This window comes from Mustela nigripes, chromosome 7 (genome assembly GCF_022355385.1).
Source record: "Mustela nigripes isolate SB6536 chromosome 7, MUSNIG.SB6536, whole genome shotgun sequence".
Classification (NCBI taxonomy): domain Eukaryota; kingdom Metazoa; phylum Chordata; class Mammalia; order Carnivora; family Mustelidae; genus Mustela; species Mustela nigripes.
Genome location: NC_081563.1, coordinates 124,421,255 through 124,442,120, shown reverse-complemented (window position 1 = coordinate 124,442,120; position 20,866 = coordinate 124,421,255). Strand labels below are relative to the sequence as shown.

The following is a 20,866-nucleotide window of genomic DNA, read 5'->3' as shown; positions in this document are numbered from 1 at the left end:
AGATTTCAATGAAATAAGTTCTTTTACACATTGCTGAAACTGTCAATGTACTCAAGAAAGCATATAAAACTCTATGGACAATTTTGCAGACATAATCACAGAAATTCAGAAATAAATTCAAATGTTCAGCCACAGAAACAGTAGGTTAAGAATAAGGGGCTCTCCTGCAGTCGTGAAGCTATATGTTACAAAGCGCTTTCAGTAACCCAGAAGAAGGCTTCTATCATAACATGAGGTGCTTTTTTTTTTAAACATGAGATTTAAAAAAAAGTACACCATAAATTGTATAGCTACCCTAGGTTAAAGTCCATGCGGCAAATATACAAACATGAGCTGCAAAAAAAAGTGGGAGAAAATGATCACAATGTCAGTTCTGTAGTGAGAAATTCTTTTTTTTCCCCTTCCATCTCTGTACTTTTCAATTTTTCTACAATGAGCATAAGTTACTTTTATAATGAGGAAAATAGTACAATGTAAAACTACAAAATGAATTCAGTTTTTCCTGCAACGTCACATACAGAAACAGGCCCAGTGGAAAGAACTACTAGAAAAGAACTACTCTCAAGCCAGAGATGTCAAGAGATAAAAATACACAAATTCCATAAATAAAACAAGATTTGCAAAATGTGACTTATGCCACATTAAAAGCAAATGGCTTATAGGAAAAATAACACTATTACTATAAAATAACCATTGAAAGCGCACCATTTACTGAGAACAGTTAGTGAATCTGGTGGAATTCCAAAGAAAGAACGGAGGAGTGCTGATCGAACCCCGCTGCGATTTGAACCCACATATGTAAGTAAATACAGGATGAGAAAAGGACTTTCCTTCTCACTACTATCCACAGTTTGGTCTATACTTTTTCTTTACTATTCATTTTTTTCCCTGCCTCATTTATTTCAGATTATAGATCTTCCTTCAATCTTTTTACTCTGGACAGAGATTCATTCTACTGTTGTCTTCAGTTTCGTTTTCCATCTTTTGTCTATGATTTGTTCCAATTAAAGAAGAGTCTATCTACTTAAGGACTGATTTGCTCCTTCAATTTTAATGAGTTGATCCTGTAAATGAAAGACCTAGAAAGGATCCTGACAAGCTCAAGAAGGCAATGGCCCTGGGAGAGGAGGCAGAACACACCCCCCATCCCAATCCCATGTTAGCCTCACCCTGCTTGGGGTTTCTAGGAGTATGGGAGTGGCCCCTCTCAGGCATTACTGGTTTATCTCACCAGCTTAAAAGTGACAGGTAAAAACCTCTTAAAGATTGTGTTTCTAAGGCAGGACTAAAAGCTTGGTAGGAGGGATGCCTGGGTGGCTCAGTCAGTTCAATGGTTGACCATCTGACTCTCAATTTCAGTTCAGGTCACTATCTCAGGGTCCTGGGATGGGCCTGTAGCAGGCTCCCCCACCCAACAAAGAGTCTACTTGAGAGTCTCTTTCCTCCCTGTGCCCCTACCCCAGCCTGCACATGCTCTCTCTCTAAATAAATACATAAAATCTTTTTTAAAAAACTAAAATAAAAGCTTCTTAGGAAAAGAACATAGGGGAAGGGGAAAAAGGAAGCAAACCCTTTAAATAGCTTTCCCTTTTAAAAAGCAAACCTTTTTAAATAGCTAGGCAATGAGCAAATGATAATCTCATGAGTTCTAGAAGAATCATCAGTTAGCACAGAACTCTGTACCTAATAGATGTTTCATAAAAATCCACTGAGGAAGCTAGGTGAAGTCTCTGTGCACAGTTAAAAAATAAAAAATCATAGGGGTGCCTGGGTGGCTCAGTCGGTTAAGTTTCCAACTCTTGATTTTGGTTCAGGTCATGATCTCAGCATTGTGAGATAGAGCCCCAGGCCATATCCCTCCATGCTGGGCATGGAGCCTGCTTGAGATTCTCCCTCTCCCTCTCTAAATGAATAAATAAGTAATCGAAATATTATACTACCAGATGCCCCTAGTTGTCTCATTACTTTGGTGACTATAAATTGACAGTTTCTATAAACTGATTATTTCCACATTTTGAATCATTTAATACTTCACTCTAATTTTAAAACTGTATTTCTAGGTGTTTGGGAGAAACTAACTACCATAATAACTATGGAATTTTGCCCAAATCTATTCTTTCAAAAACAGCATAGGTATTTATTTACTTCCTAATAAAATGAAGCCAGACCTTTTAAATATGGGAGAGAAAAGTAATACCTAAATGTCACAAAGAAAAATAAGATGTGAGGAATTAGAGGAAAACTGGGAGGTCAGCTGGTGAATTCTAAGTCTCAGTAGTTGCATAAAGGTGAATACAGCAAAACATGAAAGGCAACGAATGGATGGGGCCCCTGGGTGGCTCACTCAGTTGAGTGCCCGACTCTTGATTTAGGTCTTAATCTCAGAGTCATGAGCTCAAGTCCTGCACTGGGCAGTGGAAAAGTGGGGTCACGCTGAGAGGCACTATGTCCTCTGGCATCATCTACTGCCACATTCTGTGGGGTTTCCAGGATGAGAACTGAGCAACTAGTCTTCTGATACGTTGCCCTGAGACAAACTAAAATAACAGCACAACTGTGTGGATTTTGGCATTGTGCGTTAACTCACCCTTTCCCTGGACGGACTCTCCGCTGAGAGTGAGAGCCTGTAGTCATAGACAGTTCTCATACAGGTAGCCTCATGCTACCGTGCAATAGCTTTGGATTTAGAATGGTAAGAACAAGGTTTAGGTCTCGACTCCATTGATTACTGGACCATCTGCTGTTTCCCCATAAATGAAGTGAGTTAACTGAAATACTACCCACAGGGCTGGTGTAAAGGTCGGTGAGAAAACACATGAAACTCCTCTGGAAGTAGCAGTTTTTATTATTTCAATAATAAAAATAACATATCCACCCACATCTAAGAAAGGCTGTACCTTCGAGTGATAGAACGCCAGAATGGGTCTGTTAAGCGGGAAACAGACGGAGCCTGTGGACAGAACAGCCACTGCGGGTTTCATGACACTCAGTGTGGCACCAAAAGGGTAGACAAAGGTGAGAGCCCTGAAAGAAATTAAAGAAACACTCAAATTAAAAAAAAGAATTAAAAAATTTTGAAGATGATTTCAGTGCCTCTTGAACAATTTAAGATCAAACACAAAGGTTTTATTGTGGGGGGGGGGGGATAGTCAGGAGTAAAAACCCGACGTTTTATTACATACACACAGAGGCCCAATAACAAAATTGAGACCCAAAGAAATGACCAAGGCAGGCAGTTTCTTAACACTTTTTATACAGAGACAATAAATGTGTGAGGGATTGACAGGATAAAGAAAACAGGGGCGCCTGGGTGGCTCAGCGGGTTAAGCCTCTGCCTTCGTCTCAGGTCATGATCTCGGGGTCCTGGAATCGAGCGTGGCATCGGGCTCTTTGCTCAGCAGGGAGCCTGCTTCCCCTCTCTCTCTGTCTGTCTCTCTGCCTGCTTGTGATCTCTCTCTCTCTCTCTGTGTCAAGTAAATAAATAAAAGTTTTTAAAAAATTAAAAAAAAAAAAAGAAAAGAAAACAGGTATTTGAGGACTTTAGTTAGGAATTCTAAGTGGAAACTGGGCCGAGGTACTAGACCAGTAAAAAGGCAGCAAGGTTTATTTCTATAGCTTCCTCGAATTTAAGTTCCCTACATCTGGTGATAAGGATATCTTTTACTTCTTCCTTTTCTTTTCTTTTTCAATTTTTTATTTAAATTCTGGTTAGTTAACATACAGTGTAATATCGGTTTCAGGAGTAGAATTTCATGACTCATCACTTACAGACAACAGCCCGTGCCCACCATAAGGAGCGCCGTCCTTAATGCCCATCCCCCACCTGCTTCTCTCCATCAACCCTCAGTTTGTTCTATATCACTGAGAGTCTCTTATGGTGGGGTGCCTGGGTGGCTCAGTGGGTTAAGCCTCTGCTTTCAGCTCAGGTCATGATCCCAGGGTCGTGGGATCGAGCCCTGCATCGGGCTCTCTGCTCAGCAGGGAGCCTACTTCCCTTCCTCTCTCTCTGCCTGCCTCCCCGCCTGCTTGTGATCTCTCTCTGTCAAATAAATAAATAAAAATCTTAAAAAAAAAAAAAAAAAAAAAGAGTCTCTTATGGTTTGCTTCCCTTTTTCCCTTCCCATATGCTCATCTGTCTTGTTTCCTAAATTCCACATGTGAGTGAAATCATACAGTATGTGGCACTCTCTGACAGACTTATTTCACTTAGCATGATATACTCTAGCTCCATTCACATTGATTGCAAATGGCCAGATTTTATTCTTTTTGATGGCTGAGCAATATTCCACTGTGTACATACACCACATCTTTATCCATTCATCATTGGGCTCTCTCCACAGTTGGGCTATTGTTTTTTTTTTTTTTTTTTTTTTTTTTTATTTATTTGACAGAGATCACAAGTAGGCAGAGAGGCAGGCAGAGAGAGAGAGAGGAGGAAGCAGGCTCCCGCCGAGCAGAGAGCCTGATGTGGGACTCGATCCCAGGACCCTGAGATCATGACCTGAGCCGAAGGCAGAGGCTTTAACCCACTGAGCCACCCAGGTGCCCTGGGCTATTGTTGATAATGCTGCTGTAAACATCACAGTGCCCTGTGATCACCCTGGAATCAGTCATTTCTGTATCCTTTAGGTAAATACCTAGTAATTCAATTGCTGGGTCATAGGGTAGTTCTTTCTTTAACTTTCTGAGTAACCTCCATACTGTTTTCCAGAATGGCTACACCAATTTGCATTCCCACCGATACTGTAAAAGAGTTCCCCTTTCTCTGCATTGTCACCAACATCTGTTGTTTCCTGTGTTGTTATTTTTAGCTGTTCAGACAGGTGTGAGGTGGTATCTCATCACAAAACTTAAAAAAAAAAAACAAAAACCCACAAAATTTGCTCTAAGCTTTGGTTTGTCAACTCAAAAATTGGTATAACTCTAGCTACTAGTTTAATAAAGCATTTTACAAATCTGAATGCAAATTCACAACATAATCACATGTGTAAATGGTTGTAACTGGAAGAACTAAAGAAATCCCTATGGTGGAGGAGGAAGAGGGGCCCTTATCTTACAGCTGAACTGGAGGTACAAATGAGCCTACTCTGTATGACAATGCCTTCCAAGCAAGCAGCTCCCTCTTCCTTACAGATCTGACTGGTGTCATCTCCAGGAATGAATGGCTGTCATTAGAAGGCTGTGTTTCCAGTCCAGCGCTTTTAAGAGTAGTCGTGACATCAGACACTTCTCCACACACCTGCCTTGGCCTCCTTCCCCCTAACACACACTTAAGAGTATCTGGAGTGCATCAGTCTGACCTGGGGCAAATTACTCCTAAAAAGGGGTAAGGGAAGGGTGCAGACCCAGGGCTGTGGCCAACCCCTCCAGGAGGGGTTAAGGCTTAACTGAAAGCAAGATGGAGCTCTGCAAAGGTTCTTGTTTGAAGGAAGTGCTCTCTAAATGAAGAAAAACAGGAATATTATAACAAAGTGTAAAGTTAGAAACCATGAAGAGCTCTCTATGAAGCTAATGTGAATTTTCTTTTCTCTTAGACCATGAGAAAATTCCTTATAGCTTACGTTTAAAATTATTTCCTTCCAGAGTTAGGTTCCCCCTCATTCAGTCAATCTCACCTACCCCTCTGCCTTCCGTGTCATATGGTGGGTGAGAAGTGGCACTGGCCCCACATTCTCTATTCTCCCCCTGGCACCCTGTTCCAGCAGCAGCCCAGGAAAGGGGACTGTGGCCGTGAGTCCCACACCAGAAACAGAAAGAAAAGAGCAGCTGTCATGGAGGAAGAAAAGGGATGTGGGAGAAATAGTTATATGGATGTGAGTGCACATCCTTGCCTCACACTTCCCCCCAATGCACACCAAGGAGGAGAGTCTCAAGGAGGAAGGGAGATGGACACTTGAGTCATACAATGAAAACTGTCAGCTTTATTTCCTCCACTCCTTTATTATTACTAAGAAAGCAATCAGACTGACAATTTGATAGGATTTTAAGCGTAAGACTATACATCCACCTAAAATCCAAAAACAGGATTTTTCTAAACTACACGTGAACAAGCAAGACTGGCTGCGGGAATAGCTGGGAAAGTGTATTCCTGGGAAAGGGAACAGATATGTCCTGGCCCTAAGGTGGGAATGAGCTCAGCATATTTAAGGAACTGAAACAAAGTCAGTGTGGCTACAGCTGAGTGAGAGATAGGAAAACGGACATGACAGAAAAGTAGGTTAAATGAGAACCTCAGACTTCAATAGGTCAAGAGTTTTCAAAACACAAACAGGACTAGGTCTCTACATCTCAGAGCCTGCCCAGAAACCGCTACTTCCAGGATGCCCCAGGAAACAGCTGCCCGTCACCACAATTACAGAAGACTCAGTAACACAACAGCAGGTAGGTACTACACCACACGGCTTACAAAGCACCTCGAAAAATATGGTCTCAGTGGAGTCTCCCAGTAACTTCATGAGATTCATTTTGTCTCCATTACACAGACGTGGAAACAGAAGCTAAGAGTAACTTGCCTGGGTCACCCTGCAGGTTAAGACATGAAAATAGAAACTTCTACTGCCAAGTCCACGGTTCTTTCACCTACACCACTGGATAAGCTGACACGAAGCTTAAGAATTAGGTTATGGGGGTGGGGGAGGGGTGAAACAGATGCCAGGGACTAAAGAGGACACTTCTCATGATCAGTGAAGAATGTTTGGAAATGCTGAATCGCTATATTGTATACACCTGAAATTAATGCAACACTGTATGTTAATTATACTGGAATTAAAATTTAAAACTTTCTTGAAAAAAGAGACTGGGCACGGAGCCTACTTAAAAATAAGTAAGTGGGGCACCTGGGTGGCTCAGTTGGTTGAAGCCTCTGCCTTCAGCTTGGGTCACAGTCCCAGGGTCCTGGGATCGAGCCCCACATCAGCCTCTCCGTTCCTCGAGGAGCCTGCTTTCTCCTCTCTCTCTCTCTGCCTACCTCTCTACCTGCTTATGATTTCTGTCTCTCAAATAAATAAATAAAATCTTTTAAAATAAATAAATAAGATTATGATTCTCGGGGCACCTGGGTGGCTCAGTGGGTTAAAGCCTCTGCCTTCGGCTCAGGTCATGATCCCAGGGTCCTGGGATCAAGCCCCACATCGGGCTCTCTGCTCAGCGGGGAGCCTGCTTCCTCCTCTCTCTCTGCCTGCCTCTCTACCTACTTGTGATCTGTCAAATAAATAAATAAAATCTTTAAAAAAAAAAAAGATTATGATTCTCGAATGTCAAAAATGTTAATTCTATGATGTATGTTGCCATACGTTTTTCCCTTTTACAACTTTACCTTGGTTTCATCCTAAGAAAGGTCTTCCCTATTTTAAGGATTATAAAAATTCACCTACTTTTAGAAATTTTATGATTTCATTTCTTTTAATATTTAAAATTTTAATCCATCTGAAATATATTTTAGGAGTGTGCTACAAAAATGGAAATGTTTTTTCAAATGGTTAGCCACAATTATGCCATTTATTCCCCAATAATTTAGAAATGTCACTAATAATTCTCATTTTTCATATACAGTCTAATTCTAATTTATTTATTTCTCATTATTTCTGCATTAGTACCACATTATTTTTACTACTAGAGTTTTATGATATTCTTTGACTACATAAATATTCAACTCCTGAGGCACCTGGATGGCTCAGTTGGTTAAGCCTCTGCCTTCAGCTCAGGTCATGATTTCAGGGTCCTGGGATCGAGCTCCGTGTCGGGCGGGCTCTCTGCTCAGTGGGGAACCTGATTCCCCCACCCCCCCGACTCTCTCTCTGCCTACTTGTAACCTCTCTGTCAAATAAATAAATAAATAAAATCTTTTTAAAAAAAAGGTTCAACTCTTATGAGGTGAAATATCTCAAAGTTGAAAGGTAAAGCAGAAAAAATATAATACATGGAGGTCTTATAAATGAATAAAAAAAGAAAACCATCAATAGAAAATGGGCAAAAAGTAGTCAACAGGAAATTCACAGAAGAAATACAATCAGCCAATAGGCTTTAAAGGCCATCCCACTCAGCCATAATCAAAGAAATGCAAATTAAAATAAAGAGATATCATTTTCACTAGAATACTCCATGCTGGGAAGAGAGGAAAAAGGAGCATGTTCACAGGGACAGAAAGTGCTACGAACTACCTGGGGGGCAATTTAGCGATGTACCACATTTGGCAATGCAACAATTGGAAAACTTCTGACCAAGAGATTCTAATGCTAAGAATCTAATCTTGCTGGCATAAATGCACAAAAACTGCACATACAAAGACATTCACTATGTCTGTCATAAAGTAAGTGCTCAATAAATGTTAGGTTTAACTATTAAAACAAAATATCATAAATAACCTCAATGTTAAACAATAGGAGACTGTTAGATAAATTAGGATAATTCCAGTTTAATCTAGTCATTTAAAAGGATATGGTACATCTCTCTCTGTTTATATATGAAAAAAAAATCTAGAAATCTAAATACCATATTGTTAAGAGTCATAATCCTTGGGGAAAAGGATATACATTTATAGTGTAGGACTTCTATTTTCTTCCGTTTGAACTGTTCAAATTGCGTGGAGTTGTTTTTGTTTTGTTTTGTTTTGTTTTGGTGAGAATGACATTTGTAATCAGAAATGAAAACTCTTCACTTCAAAAAAGAAAACTCTTCAAAATGACAAAAGCAACCTCTTTAGGGAGACTCAGAAAACACACTCACTGGGCATTGTTTCCACTGCTTTCTTCATCGATGATTCCAGGCACAGCCTTCCCTGCAGCTCGGCTAATTTCCCTTGAAGAAAAAAAAATTAAACCTAGTAAACAAAAAAAATTTAGGAATTTCATACTCCATTCATTAGTAGTAAGTATGAACTAACTGCAATGATTCTGCAGACTTATTCAAAATACAATTCTCAGAACTTAATTAAAGATACACCTACACACCTACACCTCTTCCTGTAGCTTGAAAAAGTTAACATTTAAATATGAGGTTCAGCTCTTCTTTCTTGAGTCCTGAGGGAAAGATCAATATACTAAACTACATTCTAGACGAGACAGACATTCTAGTCCTATATTCTAGACTCTGTATCACCAGAACCAGGAGAGCACCTGGCATATAACAAACTCAAGTGTGGAATGAATAATTTTGAATAAAGGAAAAAACGCACAGAGAGGGCACCTGACGTTGCTTCTCTCACACATTCATTTCCCACTTCTCCAAAGGCCCTAATTTAGCCCTTAAGATCCAGTGAAACAGAAAAACTTGACTTCACCTCAGTCTCCGGGATAGGGAATATGACCTAATTATACCATCAGGACATTCTATGCCCTCTGCCACAGCGACCAGTTCAGGATGGGCATGTGGCCCAAACCAGCTCAAACACAGCAAATCTCAGGACTACTCTTGCTGAGAATGCTGGGACCAAGGCAGGCTCTCTTGCCCTAGATGGTGTGGCATGCCGATATAAATTTGGGAACTGCTAAAACTGTCCAGCCCATAGACACAGGAGAGCAGAGCCAAGAGACCTACAGAGCAATGGGACTGGAGCCCTAACAACATCATGAATTTTCAGTTAATCCACACCCAAAGCCTGCCGTATTTCTGGGCTTTTCAATTACATGAGTTGATAAAATCTCGTTATTGTTTCATCTCATTGAGAGAATAGGGTTTTCTATACTTGCAGCTGAATGCATTCTGACAAAGAGTGAATGTGGAATACGGTTTCAAAAGATGGGAGGAATATAATTTGAGGAATGAGAAGTAATATAATAAACTAAACTATAATATAGTAAAATAAAAGAGTAACAAAGGAAGAAAGGCTAGTGAAAAGAATGTGTGAGATGAGAAGAGAGAAGATAGGAATCATTTGTTAAAATATTTCTGCTTTTGGGGCACCAGGGTGGCTCAGTAGGCTGAAGCTCTGCCTTATGCTTGGATTATGATCTCAGGGTCCTGGGATCGAGCTCCGCATCGGGCTCTCTGCTCAGCGGGGAACCTGCTTCCCCCCCTCTCTCACCTGCCTCTCTGCCTACTTGTGATCTCTCTCTGCCAAATAAATTAAAAAAAAAAACTTAAAAAAAAAAATTCTGCTTTCAACACACTCACCTATTCAGGACTCCATTGGAAACTAGAGCTTCTTTTGGATGGAAATACTTATAATATACATTTCTAACCACAGCATCTTTAGAGGAAAGGAGAGGAAGTTGCATCTTAGATTAGAAATAGGTTTGATATTATAAACACATATAAAATTTTACGTGTAAGAAATCCTGGAACTCTGTTCCCATTCCTCCCATTTTAATACCATGGAAGAAGCCCCAGAAGGCTCAGACTGCCACTGAGATCAGAATGCTGGACCATGCACCCTCAGCCCAGGGCTCTTTCCACTGTACTACTGGGTCCAGAGGGCTACAATATGAATAATAAATGGGAAACAACTGCTTCTACTAAAATAACAATAATCATAATTACCACTATTAACCATGATTCCATATTCTTCTAGAAGAAAGTTAATATTGGTGTCGAATCTGGATTCCCCACCCTCTCCCAGCATCACAAGGATATCACCACCACCATCAAGGTATTTCTTCAGGACTTCAAACTACACAAAAGAAAAAAAAATCTATGAATATACCCAAAAGACTTTTGTCCAAAGACTTTAAGACCTTAACTACCTGAAAAATAAATATAAGCCACTTAAATATAAATGTATATAAGATAACATAAAAGTTACTCTCTACATAGAATTTCAAAGCTTGTCTTTAAGCATAAAGTTCCAAACGGAATTCACATTTTCCACCTTGACTATCTGGAAAGCAAACCAAAAGTGGAAACAAAGCTCACAGGTCACTGAGCAGCAGCCCTGGTCTCAACCCAGTGGAGATAAAATCAGCCCTGGCTGAAAACGATTGCTCTGGACCATACCTGCCCCTCCCCGCCAGCTACCAACATCAGGATGAAGACATTGCATACCACCCCCAGGGAGGAATTCTGTTCCAGTCATTCATTGACTGATCAACCCGTGAGAAATGCATGTTATCTGCTTATCTCCTGGGAATCTCTCTCTTGCTTTCCCAAAGCTGGAGAGGAAAGAAAAATCTAAGACTGGTCTTGTTGACCCAGCCTGAGAAAACCTGGTGGGGTGAGTGGTCTAGACCAATAGTGTCTCAACTCTCCTCAAGCATCCCGTAAGAAAATGTGAACACCCACTCTGATATGTATATGAAGTATGTGTATTTATAGAATTATAAAACATCCTCTTAAGAAGGGAAATTCTGAAGGATAATAAAGATATGACAAATGCAATTTCCTTCTGGCACCTCAGTGATTCACCATGTACACCCCACTTTGGACACCACCACCTCGGTCCAGCTCTGCAACAGCAAAGCCCTTGCACTTGCACACTCCCTAGATTTCCTTCTCTCCTTCAGCCCCCTAAATATAGAAAACATAGTTCAATGATTAACATTGCCAAGGTGGCTTGTTCCCAAATGAGACTAACTCCATAGATTCTGGACTCTCCACAAGACTGCCCCATTCATGGGGATCCTAGTATTTTTAGCATTTGTTTCAAAATGTCAGATATAAAGAAGTGCTCTAGTGTATGTGTACTACTGACACTCCAGTGTAAACAAACTGAAATATACATACTCTTCTAGTGCCCATGTGCCCAAACACTGACAATTTGAAGTATACACACTCTTTCATAAGTCATCTTCCTTTAACCTCTTTACGTTACAGTTAAGACACTTTTTTTTTTTTAAATGGTGGTGGGTACTAATATCTAGCCTTCTCGATTCAGAATAAAGGTACATTTATAATACAGACAGTGATACCTGGGTGGCTCAGTCGATTAGGCATCTGACTCTTGGTTTTGGCTCAGATCACGATCTCAGCACCATGGGATAGAGCCCCACATAAGGCTCTGCTCAGCATGGAGTCTGCTTGAGGTTCTCTCTCTCTCTCCCTCTATCCCTCCCCCTACTTGCTCTCTCTCCCTCTCTCTCAAATAAGACAAATAAATAAAATCTGTAAAAATTAATATAGATAGATGTTGATCTGACAAGGTGGGGATACATGGTCTGGGTCAATGGGCGGGAAGTGAGTATCCCCACCGGGCAAATGCTTAAGCCCATGTGGCTGAGGTGGGAGTAAAGAAAAACTAAAGTCAGTCTAAGTTCTAGCTTGATTCTCACATCTAATATCAGACATATGATGTCCTGCCAAAGAAGTTTCTGGAGGACAACATCAAAGACAGATCATATAGTCTATGAGGGGTGAACTGACCCCTTTACTGGTCCTAGGAGGCTAGCAGCAATGCCCAGAAAGGCAGTGATCTATGCCAGGAGGAAGACCTCTGCTAACCATTCGAATCCGCTTGATGTAAGAATAAAACACAAGGGAACGCTGGTACCTTTTTTTCTTTTTTTGAAGATTTTATTTATTTGACAGAGAGAGAGAGATCAGCAAAGGGGAGCAGCAGGCAGAGGGAGAGGGAAAAGTAGCTCACCCTGAGCAAGGAGCCCGATGCGGAGCCCAATCCCAGGGCCCTGGGATCATGAAGGCAGATGCTTAATGACTGAGCCACTCAGGTGCCCCAAAGGAATGTTGGTTCTTAGAAGTTCAAAGTTTTTCTGCCTTTCCTTCCCATGTCACTCCACCGCTAAAGAGAAGGCACAGTGCAGGAGATGGTCTGGTGGGAGAACATTTTATTAGGCTAACTATGCCTCTCAAGGGAGTCTATGTTTTGGAAGCCACTGCCGTCTATCCCTAAGAGCCTGAACGTTTGACAGAGGACTGTTTCCTGTTTGGAAAATGATCAGACAGGCACAGGTCTCTGATGGATGCCCTGGCTTTTCTGAGGCTGGCTGTTCCTCAGCAAAGACCGGATTACCTCTCTCTTTGTATTTGCTAGGTGGAGAAGAGCGGTAGCAGGGGAGAAACTATTGGAGTGAGACCCTCAGGGTCTCATAGGGTGGAGGCAGCTGGCCAAGTCCATGTTCTTAATAGGAATTCCGGCTCCTTCTCTCAATTAACCTGATCAAACACTTAAGTCTCGCTCCATGGCCAATGGCCGCAATGCAGTCAGGTCAACAAAATAAAGAACAATAGAAATGCTTCCCTGTAGACCTCCTCCCTGTGGCCCTACCCAAACTCAGAGCAGAAGACCTGGACTGCCCCAGTCTAAGGACCACACCAGTCCCACCCTGCCTCAGCCTCCCTACTCTCCACAACCCTACCTGAGCACCAAAGCACCTGCAAGTTTCTATGAGAAAAGCTCTTGCTGTGTTTTGGGGTTTCTGTTTAGTTGTGGTAAAGTACAAGTAACATTTACCATCTTAACCATTTTTAGGCTTACAGTTCAGTTATTGTGCATCTCCAGAATTCTTTTCATCTTGCAAAACCGAAGCTCAATACCTATTAAACAACTTCTCATTTCCGTCCTCACTCTAGCTCCTGGCAACCATGACTCTAACTTTATATGAATTTGACTACTCTAGGTACGTCATATAAATGGAATCATATAGCACTGGTCTTTTCATAATTGGCTTCTTTCATTTAGCATAACATCCTCAATATTCACTCATGTTGTAGCATGTATCAGAATTGTCTACCTTTATATATATATATATATATATATATATATATATATATATATTATATATATATATAATATATTATATATATATAAAAAATATATATATATATATATATATATTTTTTAAATTTGACAGAGAGAGAGAAAACGAGAGAGGAAATACAAGCAGGGGAGCAGGGGGAGAGGGAGAAGGGCTCAAACCCAGAACCTTGGGGTGATGATCTGAGCCAAAGGCAGATGTTTAACGACTGAGCCACCCAGGCGCCCCTAGCATTCCCTATCTTTTTAAGGCTGAATAATATGTATATACCACACTTTGTTTATCCATTCATCTGCTAGTAGACTTAGGTTGCTCCTACCTTTTGGCTATTGTGAATGCTGCTGCTATAAGAATGTACAAATATCTCTTTGAGATTCTACTTTCAATTCTTTTGGATATATATCTAGAAATGGGACTACTGGATCACATGATAATTCTATTTTAAATTTTTTGAGGAACTGCCATTCTGTTTTACATAATGTCTGTACACACATATTTTACCTTTCCACCAACAGTGCACATGGGTTCCAATTTCTCTACATCTTTGCCAATACTTGTGTTCTGGGCTCTAAATTTAACATTGTCTATTCTATGAAATAGGATTAAAAACAGCTTTACTTTAAAAGGAGTTTTCCCCTGGGCACCTTGGTGGCTCACTTGATTAAACGACTGCCTTCAGCTCAGGTCATGATCCTGCAGTCCTGGTATCAAGTCCTGCATCAGGCTCCCTGCTCAGCAGGGAGCCTGTTTCTCCCTCTGACCTATCCCCTCTCATTCTCTCTCTCTCTCTCTCTCAAATAAATAAATTTTTAAAAATAAATAAATAATTTCTAAAGATTTAAAAAATAAATAAAATAAATCAAAGGATTTTCCCCCTGCATTGGGCTCCCTGCTCAGCGGGGAGATTGTTTCTCCCTCTGCCTGCTGCTCTCCCTACTTCTGCTTTCTCTCTCTGTCAAATAAATAAAATCTTTAAAAGTAAATAAATAAATAAATGGAATTTTCCTATTTTCAAAACAAAAATATGGCAAACAGATATGGCTAGTTTTTCATTAGCCTCAACTATGTGTCTGGCACTTGACATGCATTAGCTCAGTTAATGACCACAACTCCATGATGAGGAAGAAAGTGCTTACCTTAAGGCAACACAGTGTATGGTGAAGAGGGATTTAAATCCAGAATTTAGAGCGCATGCACCTAACCATCTTATTATAGTTCTTCTTTCTGCATATTTCTTACCTCAGCTGCAGTAAATTTTTCCCTTGGTCCAGCTGTAATCCACAGTTTCACCCCAATTAGCTTTTCAGATGTGATTTCATCTTTTAAGCTAGAAATATGATTTTTAAAGTGTTAGATCCATAATTTAAGCCAATTTAAGAATTATTTTAGCCTCTAGACTATATGGAACCAGAGGCCACAGAGGCCCAGAGATGAAGGGACTTAGAGGTACCTGGTAGAGCCTCTTTCCCAAAGTAAGAATCCCTTCCATAGGCTTGTCCCAGAACAGTCTCTGCTCAAATACTTCCTATAGGCCAAGATGTCCAAATTAACCCACACAAGAGTATAAAGAGTCCTCCAACTACTAATTTAATCAGCTCTGCCATTAGCTGGTATGATATCCTCACCTTATTAAGAAAAACCATTTAGGGGTGCCTGGGTAGCTAAGTGGGTTAAGCCTCTGCCTAAGGCTCAGGGTCCTGGGATTGAGCCCCGCAATGAGCTCTCTGCTCAGCAGGGAGCCTGCCTCCCCCTCTATCTCTGCCTGCCTCTCTGCCTGCTTGGGATCTGTCAAATAAATAAATAAAATCTTTAAAAAAAAAAAGAAAAACCATTTATACACGCACAAAGAAAGGTATTCTCATCTTTCCTTTCCCTAAACTGAAGTATTGATCCAAGTTAAAGTATGGAGAAAGACTCTAACCTCTCAAAAAGTTGTATATGTATAATTAGAATAACTTTTTGGTTTGTGATTTGGGAGACAACTTAATATGCTAATTGCCATTTTTTAAAAGAAATCCTTTAGTTACTTCTGAACGATCCTTAAATTGAACTCCTCCTACCTAAACAACTGTTTACATAAGAAAATAAAGACTTTCCAATTATTACCAGCAGGCTATTATTATCACTTAGAAGGGAAAACAATATACACAGTCACCTCTGAATCTTCCAATTACTCCGCAGTCTTTTCTGCATGGATTTATAGCCATTGTTGGTGGTAAATATTTCTTTTTTGTATGCATTGAAAAGAATGGTGCTCCGAAGTTCTTTCTCCATGGTTACCTTATGGGAAAAAAGAAGGGATCAGAAAAAGGGAAATAATAAACAATATTCCAAAAGACCCTAAATGGAATAGTCTTCTGGCTTATCCAAAAAGGGCATACAGCTGGAACCTAGCTATGAAATCCCTAGGATTCTCAAAGGTTGAGAGTGAAATGCATAATCACAACCACAGAAATGTAAAGGCCAACTCTGGCTTTTGCCTCCTGTTTCTTTTTTCTTTTTTTGTACTGAGATCTGGTAGATATTCTTTTTTTAAATTAATTATTTTTATTGATATATAATGTATTATTTGCCCCAGGGGTACAGGTCTGTGAATCGTCAGGCTTACACATTTCACAGCACTCACCATAGCACAGACCCTCCTCAATGTCCAGAACCCAACCACCTTCTCCCTAGCCCTCCACCCCCCAGCAACATTTCTTCCTTCCCTACCCCTCAAACCCTCCACCCTGCCTCTCAAATTCCTCATATCAGGGAGATCATATGATAATTGTCTTCCTCTGATTGACTTATTTCGCTAAGCATAATACCCTCTAGTTCCAACCACCTCATTGCAAATGGCAAGATTTCATTTCTTGTGATGGCTGCATAGTATTCCATTGTATACATATACCACATCTTTATCCATTCATCTGTTGATGGACATCTAGGTTGCCTCCCACTTCTTGCCCTGGCCTTTCTACCAGCCTCTTCTCACGACCCCACCCTACCATCACCCTATCTTTATGCCCTTAAACCATGTTTCCCACTTGATTTCTCTCTGCTAACTACTGTTAAGCGTGGGGCATAGTCTTCTAGATCCTTTTTATACATGTGTTAACTTATAATTTTTTTATGATACAGGATCCTATAATATGCACTATTCTGCAACACACTTTTTTCACCTAACCTTGTATCTTTCCATGTCAGTACGCATGGATCTACCACCCTAGGATCCCAGGATCATGACCTGAGCAGGAGCAGACACTTAACCAACTGAATCACCCAGATACCCCAAAACTACCTTTTTGAGGCTGATTTGAAATACCACCTTGAGGGGCATCAGGGTGGCTCAGAGGGTTAATACCCTCTAGTTAATACCCTCTAGTTCCAACCACCTCATTGCAAATGGCAAGATTTCATTTCTTGTGGATGGCTCTTCCTTCAGCTCAGGTCATGATCTCAGGGTTCTGGGATCGATCCCTGCATCAGGCTCTCTGCTCGCCAGGGAGTCTGCTCCCCCCTCTCTCTCTGCCTGCCTGCTGTGATCTCTCTCCCTCTGCTACACAATATTGCCTTTACAGATGTACCATAATTTAACCAGACATATAGATGAACATATTCTTTCAAATTTTTTCCTAGTAAAACAATGCTACAAACATTATCCTTAAACACAATGTTCTTCTGCACTTTCCATATATTTTTAAAGATTATTTATTTATTTATTTGACAGAGAAAGATCACAAGTAGGCAGAGAGGCAGGCAGAGAGAGAGGAGGGAAGCCTGCTCCCCGCTGAGCAGAGAGTCTGATGCGGGGCTCAATCCCAGAACCCTGAGACCAAGACCTGAGCCAAAGGCAGAGGACCAACCCACTGAGCCACCCAGGCACCCTGCACTTTCCATATTTTAGACTAAATTCCTACTTGTTGAATAGCTAAGTAAATTATTTCCAAACTGCCTCCAAAAATTGTACTTTTTACTTCCACTAATACTAATGTATTTATATGTATATGATCTTATTTCTAATCCTTTTCATCTTTGGTAGTAAAGTGAGCAAAAAAAAAAAAAAAAAAGACCTCACTGTTTTAATCTGCACTTTGAAATTAGTATGGTGGCCATCTTTCACTGTGCATATTGGCCACTTGTGTTTCTTCTGATTATCTTGCTTATGTATCTGTTCATTTTTCTCTTGGGTTTAATATTTTTCTACCCGATCATTAAATAGTTTCATAAATGTACTTGTCTTTAGATTTAGCCTCTAATAGCTCTTTTGTTTTGGTTTAGTGGAATTTTGCAGGACATACAGAAGGTTTTAAATTTTATAGAGTCAAAAGTAGTAATCTTTTCCTTTCTGGCTTCTGCATTATATGACATATTTACAAGAGTTTTTGCTGTGCCAAGATTACAAATACACACAATGCTTTCTTCCAGTATTCTGTTGTGTTGGTTTTTAAGATTTAAATTTTGGCCTATTTGGAATTTATTTTAGTCATCAAAATGAGGTTCATTATTTTTTTTTATTATTACTAGAAAGCTGCCTGACACCAAACCACTTTTTCTTCTTCTTCTTTTTTTTTTTTTTAAGACTTTATTTACTTATTTGACAGAGAGAAAGAGAGAGAGAGCACATGCAGGGGGTGGCAGGCAGAGGAGAGAGAAGAGGCTCCCATGGAGCAGGGACCCTGCTCCAGAATGGGGCTGGGGTTGGGGGCTCAACCCTAGGATCCCAGGATCATGACCTGAGCAGGAGCAGACACTTAACCAACTGAACCACCCAGGTACCCCAAAACCTTTTCGAGGCTGATTTGAAATACCACCTTGAGGGGCATCAGGGTGGCTCAGAGGGTTAAGCCTCTGCCTTCAGCTCAGGTCATGATCTCAGGGTCTGAGATCGAGCCCCACATCAGGCTCTCTGCTTGTCGGAGAGCCTGCTTCCCCCTCTCTCTCTCTGCCTGCCTGCTGTGATCTCTCTCTCCCTCTGCATCAAATAAATAAAATCTTTAAAAAAAAAAAAAAGAAAGAAAGAAAGAAAGAAAGAAAGGCCACCTTGACTACATAATAAATTTCTGTAAGTACCTGTATTTGGATCTATTCTGAATTCCATTACATTCTATCTGCATGTTAAGTTCCTGCTCAGTCCATACTATTTTAATTACAACTTTTTTTTTTTAATATTTTATTTATTTGACAGAGAGAAATCACAACTAGGCAGAGAGGCAGGCAGAGAGAGAGGAGGTAGCAGGCTCCCCGCAGAGCAGAGATCCCGATGCTGGGCTCGATCGCAGGACCCCGGGACCATGACCTGATCCGAAGGCAGAGGCCTTACCCCACTGAGCCCCCCAGGCGCCCCAAATTACAACTTTATTAATTTACAACTTTTATACTATCTGGTGGTGCTGCAGAGCTTATCCTCCTTATTGCCCTTACTTTTTAGAATTTTTCCTGCCCAGCCTCACATATTTTTTTTTTTATTCCAGTTGAACTTTAAATTTTGTCATCTTAAAAAATAAAAGGTTTGGGGCGCCTGGGTAGCTTAGTGGGTTAAAGCCTCTGCCTTCGGCTCAGGTCATGATCCCAGGGTCGTGGGATCAAGTCCCGCATCGGGCTCTCTGCTCAGCAGGGAAACTGCTTCACCACCACCAACCCCCCCCCCGCCTGCCTCTCTGCCTACTTGTGTCTCTGTCAAATAAATAAATAAAATCTTAAATTAAAAATAAAATAAAATAAAAGGCTTATGATTACAGCACCACTATCTTTTCATGTTCCAACCATCTGTGCATACTCTTTTCTTCCCAATATGTAGACACAATATTGTATCCAGTTTTTACCAGTTTCCTGAGGGGGTAAAAAAAAAGTCTACTAGTTAGGCTAGTAGGTTGTATGCACTCTTGCGTAGTTATGCCATAATGAACTCAATCACCACCTTTATGGGCATCTTTTCAATGAGTCTGCCATCGCAAACACACTGGAATTTACATACATCAGCTTTTGCCATGATTTTTGCTGTAGGACAAGTTCCTAGAAGCACGATTCCTAGGAAAAAGGCTTGAGACTAGATGTCACCATTCCTAGGCCAATGCTCTTTCATACTCAGCAAGACGACTAAAAATCCGCCCAGTCGCAGGCGATGGGGATTTGAACCCAGTGTGAGGTTCGGAATCCCGGCCTACATCCGCGGCCCCAGTTTACTTTACCCCAACCAATCTCGATTTTCCACGAGACTGGCCCAAAGGCCTCAGGAACAGGCCGGCGCGACCCTCGCCAGCCCTCAGGCGGCCCCAACGGCCCGGCAAGCTCAGCCCACTCGGAGGCCTTCTTACCTGAGGCCCAGTGACCACCATCTTCACCTGACACCGCCCAGCATCCCGCGGCCAGGTATCCAAGGCCTCTTAGCAACGGCGGTGCGAGGCGGCGCGCCGGGCAGGCGCACTGGGGCGGGGACCTGCGCCGGAGCAACGTAATGACGACAGTAACAGGAAGACGCCATTTCGCCTAGAGCGTCACGGGGCAGGAGATCAGGGGGCGGGGCTACTAGGGGACTGTACCATTATGATGGCTGAGGGGTAAACCCAAACGGAACGTGAATTAACTTTAAGCCGAAGAAAAGCCCACCTCGCTTCGTCCTTCAATGCCAAGTATTCTTAGAGACTGATAAAAATGGTAGGACCCTAGGACCCAAACTTCGCTCCACCCTGAGGGAGAAGAGTGAAGGCTTCCGATGGGGTGGGGACGGGGGAATGCCCCAGCCTAGACCCCAAGGGCGCAGGTGCGGAGCCGAGGGGCGGCTCGGACCCTGCGTCGGGGTGCGGGTTCTTCGAACGCAGATTGGGGGCTCCGTGCACTGCGTGGAAGGGGCTCAGGGTCTTGGGAGCCCAGGAAGGGCTTCCTGGGAGAGGGTGGTTAGGTTTAGGGGTGCGAATGGTCACTGAGATCGTTCTTCGTTGATGAGCCCAGCATCCCTGAGGGACCCTGCGGCAGGCCCGTGGTGTGGTCGTGAGCCCCGCCCTCTGGGCCTCCCCGGACAGGGAGTTAGAGGTTGGCCAGATGCTACAAAACAGTGGTAATATAAACTGTATTATTACGGGAGCTGTGAGGGCCCGGAGATGGTCTGAAAGGCGGCCCGTAAGAGCAGAGATATGATTAATATTAAGTAGAGTAATATTCATGAAGGCAAAGGCTGGAGAAGGAACTGCTCTGCCAAAAAGCCAAAGCCACATAGAGGTTGCTCTGCCATCGCCTTCAAT

At 41.7% G+C, this 20,866-nt stretch overlaps 1 protein-coding gene across 1 annotated transcript in view; it reads right to left on the bottom strand.

Annotated features, from left to right (window-relative positions):
• The window catches only part of IFT52 (intraflagellar transport 52), a 38,316-nt gene extending 18,239 nt beyond the window's left edge, over positions 1-20,077 (bottom strand). Inside the window, exons 1-7 of the mRNA XM_059407042.1 lie at positions 19,943-20,077; positions 15,799-15,923; positions 14,883-14,970; positions 10,477-10,606; positions 10,111-10,186; positions 8,725-8,796; positions 2,898-3,024 (exon numbers count right to left, since the gene is read on the bottom strand). Coding sequence (XP_059263025.1) covers positions 2,898-3,024; positions 8,725-8,796; positions 10,111-10,186; positions 10,477-10,606; positions 14,883-14,970; positions 15,799-15,923; positions 19,943-19,963 — 639 coding nt within the window. The 5' untranslated portion in view covers positions 19,964-20,077. The remainder of the gene's footprint in view (positions 1-2,897; positions 3,025-8,724; positions 8,797-10,110; positions 10,187-10,476; positions 10,607-14,882; positions 14,971-15,798; positions 15,924-19,942) is intronic.
• Positions 20,078-20,866: the final 789 nt, after the last annotated feature.